Source organism: Dendrobates tinctorius, unplaced genomic scaffold, assembly GCF_039654945.1.
Source record: "Dendrobates tinctorius isolate UK_male_01 unplaced genomic scaffold, ASM3965494v1 ptg000002l, whole genome shotgun sequence".
In the NCBI taxonomy this organism is placed as follows: domain Eukaryota; kingdom Metazoa; phylum Chordata; class Amphibia; order Anura; family Dendrobatidae; genus Dendrobates; species Dendrobates tinctorius.
In genome coordinates, this window is record NW_027361670.1 from 787,623 (window position 1) to 796,794 (window position 9,172).

General features: G+C 53.6%; 1 protein-coding gene across 1 annotated transcript in view; it reads right to left on the bottom strand.

Annotated features, from left to right (window-relative positions):
• Positions 1-8,426, bottom strand: part of LOC141087679 (C-type natriuretic peptide 3-like) — a 34,946-nt gene extending 26,520 nt beyond the window's left edge. Inside the window, exon 1 of the mRNA XM_073573416.1 lies at positions 8,182-8,426. Coding sequence (XP_073429517.1) covers positions 8,182-8,268 — 87 coding nt within the window. The 5' untranslated portion in view covers positions 8,269-8,426. The remainder of the gene's footprint in view (positions 1-8,181) is intronic.
• Positions 8,427-9,172: the final 746 nt, after the last annotated feature.

A 9,172-nucleotide genomic window follows, 5' to 3' on the forward strand; every position in this document is an offset into this window, starting at 1 on the left:
TGTGGGATATTAGGGGTAGTAGTCCGGTGGCTCTGGCTGACGGGATGATGTGGGATATTAGGGGTAGTAGTCCGGTGGCTCTGGCTGACGGGATGATGTGGGATATTAGGGGTAGTAGTCCGGTGGCTCTGGCTGACGGGATGATGTGGGATATTAGGGGTAGTAGTCCGGTAGCTCTGACTGACGGGATGATGTGGGATATTAGGGGTAGTAGTCCGGTGGCTCTGGCTGATGGGATGATGTGGGATATTAGGGGTAGTAGTCCGGTGGCTCTGGCTGATGGGATGATGTGGGATATTAGGGGTAGTAGTCCGGTGGCTCTGGCTGACGGGATGATGTGGGATATTAGGGGTAGTAGTCCGGTGGCTCTGGCTGACGGGATGATGTGGGATATTAGGGGTAGTAGTCCGGTGGCTCTGGCTGACGGGATGATGTGGGATATTAGGGGTAGTAGTCCGGTAGCTCTGACTGATGGGATGATGTGGGATATTAGGGGTAGTAGTCCGGTGGCTCTGGCTGACGGGATGATGTGGGATATTACGGGTAGTAGTCCGGTGGCTCTGGCTGACGGAATGATGTGGGATATTAGTGGTAGTAGTCCGGTGGCTCTGGCTGACGGGATCATGTGGGATATTAGTGGTAGTAGTCCGGTGGCTCTGGCTGACGGAATGATGTGGGATATTAGGGGTTGTAGTCCGGTGGCTCTGGCTGACGGAATGATGTGGGATATTAGGGGTAGTAGTCCGGTGGCTCTGGCTGACGGAATGATGTGGGATATTAGTGGTAGTAGTCCGGTAGCTCTGACTGATGGGATGATGTGGGATATTAGGGGTAGTAGTCCGGTGGCTCTGGCTGACGGAATGATGTGGGATATTAGAGGTAGTAGTCCGGTAGCTCTGACTGACGGGATGATGAGGGATATTAGGGGTAGTAGTCCGGTGGCTCTGGCTGACGGGATGATGAGGGATATTAGGGGTAGTAGTCCGGTGGCTCTGGCTGACGGGATGATGAGGGATATTAGGGGTAGTAGTCCGGTAGCTCTGGCTGACGGGATGATGAGGGATATTAGGGGTAGTAGTCTGGTGGCTCTGGCTGACGGGATGATGTGGGATATTAGTGGTAGTAGTCCGGTGGCTCTGGCTGACGGGATGATGTGGGATATTAGGGGTAGTATTCCGGTAGCTCTGGCTGACGGGATGATGAGGGATATTAGTGGTAGTATTCCGGTATCTCTGGCTGATGGGATGATGTGAGATATTGGGGGTAGTAGTCCGGTGGCTCTGACTGACGGAATGATGTGGGATATTAGTGGTAGTAGTCCGGTGGCTCTGGCTGACGGAATGATGTGGGATATTAGGGGTTGTTGTCCGGTGGCTCTGGCTGACGGAATGATGTGGGATATTAGTGGTAGTAGTCTGGAGGCTCTGGCTGACGGGATGATGTGGGATATTAGGGGTAGTAGTCCGGTGGCTCTGGCTGATGGGATGATGTGGGATATTAGGGGTAGTAGTCCGGTGGCTCTGGCTGACGGGATGATGTGGGATATTAGGGGTAGTAGTCCGGTGGCTCTGGCTGACGGGATGATGTGGGATATTAGGGGTAGTAGTCCGGTGGCTCTGGCTGACGGGATGATGTGGGATATTAGGGGTAGTAGTCCGGTAGCTCTGACTGATGGGATGATGTGGGATATTAGGGGTAGTAGTCCGGTGGCTCTGGCTGACGGGATGATGTGGGATATTACGGGTAGTAGTCCGGTGGCTCTGGCTGACGGAATGATGTGGGATATTAGTGGTAGTAGTCCGGTGGCTCTGGCTGACGGGATCATGTGGGATATTAGTGGTAGTAGTCCGGTGGCTCTGGCTGACGGAATGATGTGGGATATTAGGGGTTGTAGTCCGGTGGCTCTGGCTGACGGAATGATGTGGGATATTAGGGGTAGTAGTCCGGTGGCTCTGGCTGACGGAATGATGAGGGATATTAGGGGTAGTAGTCCGGTGGCTCTGGCTGACGGGATGATGAGGGATATTAGGGGTAGTAGTCCGGTGGCTCTGGCTGACGGGATGATGAGGGATATTAGGGGTAGTAGTCCGGTAGCTCTGGCTGACGGGATGATGAGGGATATTAGGGGTAGTAGTCTGGTGGCTCTGGCTGACGGGATGATGTGGGATATTAGTGGTAGTAGTCCGGTGGCTCTGGCTGACGGGATGATGTGGGATATTAGGGGTAGTATTCCGGTAGCTCTGGCTGACGGGATGATGAGGGATATTAGTGGTAGTATTCCGGTATCTCTGGCTGATGGGATGATGTGAGATATTGGGGGTAGTAGTCCGGTGGCTCTGACTGACGGAATGATGTGGGATATTAGTGGTAGTAGTCCGGTGGCTCTGGCTGACGGAATGATGTGGGATATTAGGGGTTGTTGTCCGGTGGCTCTGGCTGACGGAATGATGTGGGATATTAGTGGTAGTATTCCGGTAGCTCTGGCTGACGGGATGATGAGGGATATTAGGGGTAGTAGTCTGGTGGCTCTGGCTGACGGGATGATGTGGGATATTAGTGGTAGTAGTCCGGTGGCTCTGGCTGACGGGATGATGTGGGATATTAGGGGTAGTATTCCGGTAGCTCTGGCTGACGGGATGATGAGGGATATTAGTGGTAGTATTCCGGTATCTCTGGCTGATGGGATGATGTGAGATATTGGGGGTAGTAGTCTGGTGGCTCTGGCTGACGGGATGATGTGGGATATAAGGGGTAGTAGTCCGGTGGCTCTGGCTGACGGGATGATGTGGGATATTAGAGGTAGTAGTCCGGTGGCTCTGACTGACGGAATGATGTGGGATATTAGTGGTAGTAGTCCGGTGGCTCTGGCTGACGGAATGATGTGGGATATTAGGGGTTGTAGTCCGGTGGCTCTGGCTGACGGAATGATGTGGGATATTAGTGGTAGTAGTCCGGTGGCTCTGACTGACGGGACGATGTGGGATATTAGGGGTAGTAGTCCGGTGGCTCTGGCTGACGGGATGATGTGGGATATTAGGGGTAGTAGTCCGGTGGCTCTGGCTGACGGGATGATGAGGGATATTAGTGGTAGTATTCCGGTAGCTCTGGCTGACGGGATGATGAGGGATATTAGGGGTAGTAGTCCGGTGGCTCTGGCTGACGGGATGATGTGGGATATTAGGGGTAGTAGTCTGGTGGCTCTGGCTGACGGGATGATGTGGGATATTAGTGGTAGTAGTCCGGTGGCTCTGGCTGACGGGATGATGAGGGATATTAGTGGTAGTATTCCGGTAGCTCTGGCTGACGGGATGATGAGGGATATTAGTGGTAGTATTCCGGTAGCTCTGGCTGATGGGATGATGTGAGATATTGGGGGTAGTAGTCCGGTGGCTCTGGCTGACGGGATGATATGGGATATTAGGGGTAGTATTCCGGTAGCTCTGGCTGACGGGATGATGAGGGATATTAGTGGTAGTATTCCGGTAGCTCTGGCTGATGGGATGATGTGAGATATTGGGGGTAGTAGTCCGGTGGCTCTGGCTGACGGGATGATATGGGATATTAGGGGTAGTTGTCCGGTGGCTCTGGCTGACGGGATGATGTAGGATATTGGGGGTAGTAGTCCGGTGGCTCTGGCTGACGGGATGATGTGGGATATTAGTGGTAGTAGTCCGGTGGCTCTGGCTGACGGGATGATGTGGGATATTAGGGGTAGTTGTCCGGTGGCTCTGGCTGACGGGATGATGTTGGGTATTAGTGGTAGTAGTCCGATAGCTCTGGCTGACGGGATGATGTGGGATATTAGGGGTAGTAGTCCGGTGGCTCTGGCTGACGGGATGATGTGGGATATTAGTGGTAGTAGTCCGGTGGCTCTGGCTGACGGGATGATGTGGGATATTAGTGGTAGTAGTCCGGTGGCTCTGGCTGATGGGATGATGTGGGATATTAGGGGTAGTAGTCCGGTGGCTCTGGCTGACGGGATGATGTGGGATATTAGGGGTAGTAGTCCGGTGGCTCTGGCTGACGGGATGATGTGGGATATTAGGGGTAGTAGTCCGGTGGCTCTGGCTGACGGGATGATGTGGGATATTAGTGGTAGTAGTCCGGTGGCTCTGGCTGACGGGATGATGTGGGATATTAGGGGTAATAGTCCGGTGGCTCTGGCTGACGGGATGATGTGGGATATTAGGGGTAGTAGTCCGGTGGCTCTGGCTGACGGGATGATGTGGGATATTAGGGGTAGTAGTCCGGTGGCTCTGGCTGATGGGATGATGTGGGATATTAGTGGTAGTAGTCCGGTGGCTCTGGCTGACGGGATGATGTGGGATATTAGGGGTAGTAGTCCGGTGGCTCTGGCTGACGGGATGATGTGGGATATTAGGGGTAGTAGTCCGGTGGCTCTGGCTGACGGGATGATGTGGGATATTAGGGGTAGTAGTCCGGTGGCTCTGGCTGATGGGATGATGTGGGATATTAGTGGTAGTAGTCCGGTGGCTCTGGCTGACGGGATGATGTGGGATATTAGGGGTAGTAGTCCGGTGGCTCTGGCTGACGGGATGATGTGGGATATTAGGGGTAGTAGTCCGGTGGCTCTGGCTGATGGGATGATGTGGGATATTAGTGGTAGTAGTCCGGTGGCTCTGGCTGACGGGATGATGTGGGATATTAGTGGTAGTAGTCCGGTAGCACTGGCTGAAGGGATGATGTGGGATATTAGTGGTAGTAGTCTGGTGGCTCTGGCTGACGGGATGATGTGGGATATTAGTGGTAGTAGTCTGGTGGCTCTGGCTGACGGGATGATGTGGGATATTAGGGGTAGTAGTCTGGTGGCTCTGGCTGACGGGATGATGTGGGATAATAGGGGTAGTAGTCCGGTGGCTCTGGCTGAGGGGATGATGTGGGATATTAGGGGTAGTAGTCCGGTGGCTCTGGCTGACGGGATGATGTGGGATATTAGGGGTAGTAGTCCGGTGGCTCTGGCTGACGGGATGATGTGGGATATTAGGGGTAGTAGTCCGGTGGCTCTGGCTGATGGGATGATGTGGGATATTAGTGGTAGTAGTCCGGTAGCTCTGGCTGACGGGATGATGTGGGATATTAGTGGTAGTAGTCTGGTGGCTCTGGCTGACGGGATGATGTGGGATATTAGTGGTAGTAGTCCGGTGGCTCTGGCTGACGGGATGATGTGGGATATTAGGGGTAGTAGTCCGGTGGCTCTGGCTGACGGGATGATGTGAGATATTAGTGGTAGTAGTCTGGTGGCTCTGGCTGACGGGATGATGTGGGATATTAGGGGTAGTAGTCCGGTGGCTCTGGCTGACGGGATGATGTGGGATATTAGGGGTAGTAGTCTGGTGGCTCTGGCTGACGGGATGATGTGGGATATTAGTGGTAGTAGTCTGGTGGCTCTGGCTGACGGGATGATGTGGGATATTAGTGGTAGTAGTCCGGTGGCTCTGGCTGACGGGATGATGTGGGATATTAGTGGTAGTAGTCTGGTGGCTCTGGCTGACGGGATGATGTGGGATATTAGTGGTAGTAGTCTGGTGGCTCTGGCTGACGGGATGATGTGGGATATTAGGGGTAGTAGTCCGGTGGCTCTGGCTGACAGGATGATGTGAGATATTAGTGGTAGTAGTCTGGTGGCTCTGGCTGACGGGATGATGTGGGATATTAGGGGTAGTAGTCCGGTGGCTCTGGCTGACGGGATGATGTGGGATATTAGGGGTAGTAGTCCGGTGGCTCTGGCTGATGGGATGATGTGGGATATTAGGGGTAGTAGTCCGGTGGCTCTGGCTGATGGGATGATGTGGGATATTAGTGGTAGTAGTCCGGTGGCTCTGGCTGATGGGATGATGTGGGATATTAGTGGTAGTAGTCCGGTAGCTCTGGCTGACGGGATGATGTGGGATATTAGTGGTAGTAGTCTGGTGGCTCTGGCTGACGGGATGATGTGAGATATTAGTGGTAGTAGTCCGGTGGCTCTGGCTGACGGGATGATGTGGGATATTAGGGGTAGTAGTCCGGTGGCTCTGGCTGACGGGATGATGTGGGATATTAGGGGTAGTAGTCCGGTGGCTCTGGCTGATGGGATGATGTGGGATATTAGTGGTAGTAGTCCGGTGGCTCTGGCTGACGGGATGATGTGGGATATTAGGGGTAGTAGTCCGGTGGCTCTGGCTGACGGGATGATGTGGGATATTAGGGGTAGTAGTCCGGTGGCTCTGGCTGATGGGATGATGTGGGATATTAGTGGTAGTAGTCCGGTGGCTCTGGCTGACGGGATGATGTGGGATATTAGTGGTAGTAGTCTGGTGGCTCTGGCTGACGGGATGATGTTAGATATTAGTGGTAGTAGTCTGGTGGCTCTGGCTGACGGGATGATGTGGGATATTAGGGGTAGTAGTCCGTTGGCTCTGGCTGACGGGATGATGTGGGATATTAGGGGTAGTAGTCTGGTGGCTCTGGCTGACGGGATGATGTGGGATATTAGGGGGAGTAGTCCGTTGGCTCTGGCTGATGGGATGATGTGGGATATTAGGGGTAGTAGTCTGGTGGCTCTGGCTGACGGGATGATGTGGGATATTAGGGGGAGTAGTCCGGTGGCTCTGGCTGACGGGATGATGTGGGATATTAGGGGTAGTAGTCCGGTGGGTCTGGCTGATGGGATGATGTGGGATATTAGGGGTAGTAGTCTGGTGGCTCTGGCTGACGGGATGATGTGGGATATTAGGGGTAGTAGTCCGTTGGCTCTGGCTGACGGGATGATGTGGGATATTAGGGGTAGTAGTCTGGTGGCTCTGGCTGACGGGATGATGTGGGATATTAGGGGTAGTAGTCCGTTGGCTCTGGCTGATGGGATGATGTGGGATATTAGGGGTAGTAGTCTGGTGGCTCTGGCTGACGGGATGATGTGGGATATTAGGGGGAGTAGTCCGGTGGCTCTGGCTGACGGGATGATGTGGGATATTAGGGGTAGTAGTCCGGTGGGTCTGGCTGATGGGATGATGTGGGATATTAGGGGTAGTAGTCCGGTGGCTCTGGCTGACGGGATGATGTGGGATATTAGTGGTAGAAGTCCGGTAGCTCTGGCTGACGGGATGATGTGGGATATTAGGGGTAGTAGTCCGGTGGCTCTGGCTGACGGGATGATGTGGGATATTAGGGGTAGTAGTCCGGTGGCTCTGGCTGATGGGATGATGTGGGATATTAGGGGTAGTAGTCCGGTGGCTCTGGGTGACGGGATGATGTGGGATATTAGGGGTAGTAGTCCGGTGGCTCTGGCTGACGGGATGATGTGGGATATTAGGGGTAGTAGTCCGGTGGCTCTGGGTGACGGGATGATGTGGGATATTAGGGGTAGTAGTCTGGTGGCTCTGGCAGATGGGATGATGTGGGATATTAGGGGTAGTAGTCCGGTGGCTCTGGCTGACGGGATGATGTGGGATATTAGGGGTAGTAGTCCGGTGGCTCTGGCTGATGGGATGATGTGGGATATTAGTGGTAGTAGTCCGGTGGTTCTGGCTGACGGGATGATGTGGGATATTAGGGGTAGTGGTCTGGTGGCTCTGGCTGATGGGATGATGTGGGATATTAGGGGTAGTGGTCTGGTGGCTCTGGCTGATGGGATGATGTGGGATATTAGGGGTAGTAGTCCGGTGGCTCTGGCTGACGGGATGATGTGGGATATTAGGGGTAGTAGTCCGGTGGCTCTGGCTGATGGGATGATGTGGGATATTAGTGGTAGTCGTCCGGTGGTTCTGGCTGACGGGATGATGTGGGATATTAGGGGTAGTAGTCCGGATGCTCTTGCTGACGGGATGATGTGGGATATTAGGGGCAGTAGTTCGGTGGCTCTGGCTGACGGGATGATGAGGGATATTATAGTGGATGTGGCTATGCGGAGTGTCCGGGGCTCTACACTCAGCTATGTATATATATATATATATATAGATATAATCATTATAATTTGTTATAACCGTAGTTAGTTACTATGCTCGGGCAGCGCCGGGCTCTTCAGCTAGTAATCTTTTTAATGACGAGCTCCTCACCACCGTACACACCTCCTCCCCGTATACACTTTGTCCCATACATGACATTTTGTCCCCTCTACATTGGACCATCTGCCATCTTGACTATATACACCCCCCTTCCTCTCTCGTATACTCGGCTGCCCCTTACCTTCAGTTGCTTGAGTTGGGGAGTCGGTCTGCTTGAGACCCCCACAATTATTAGGGTCATCACTGTGACCGCTGAGAATCCTTTCATCCTGAGCTGCCTCTGTGCTGGGCTTGTAGGCCTCTACCGTGGTGGATGCTGCCAGGTGCCAGGTGTTGTCGGGGGTCCGGTGCTCGGGGTTTGGGGTCTGTCCTGGTTTTTCAGGACTGGTCAGATCTGAGGACAGACGGAGGGAGCAGACCTATATAAGGAGGGGAATCAGGGGGGGCTGATTTATTGTGGAGGGAGGGGGAGCGTTACTCTGGGAGACCCTCTCGCCCCATTACAGGGGGCTTAGGAATGTCACCCCCTCCATCCATCACCCCATTGAATCACATAGCAACTTACAGACGTGTAGATGTCACCGTGCTCTGCAGAGCAATGACTGTGAAACGAGCGGATTCTCATCCCGCTGATGATGAAGGAGGTGATGGATGAAACCACTGTGTGTGATCCAGAGCCTGTCAGTAAGAGGTTACCTGAGCTCCAGAACCTGTCAGTAAGAGGTCTCCTGAGCTCCAGAACATGTCAGTAAGAGGTCGCCTGTGCTCCAGGACCTGTCAGTAAGAGGTCACCTGTGCTCCAGAACCTGTCAGTAAGAGGTCGCCTGTGCTCCAGAACCTGTCAGTAAGAGGTCGCCTGTGCTCCAGAACCTGTCAGTAAGAGGTCGCCTGTGCTCCAGGAACTGTCGGTAAGAGGTCACCTGTGCTCCAGGAACTGTCAGTAAGAGGTCACCTGTGCATCAGGACCTGTCAGTAAGAGGTCACCTGTGCATCAGGACCTGTCAGTAAGAGGTCGCCTGTGCTCCAGAACCTGTCAGTAAGAGGTCTCCTGAGCTCCAGAACATGTCAGTAAGAGGTCGCCTGTGCTCCAGGACCTGTCAGTAAGAGGTCACCTGTGCTCCAGAACCTATCAGTAAGAGGTCGCCTGTGCTCCAGAACCTGTCAGTAAGAGG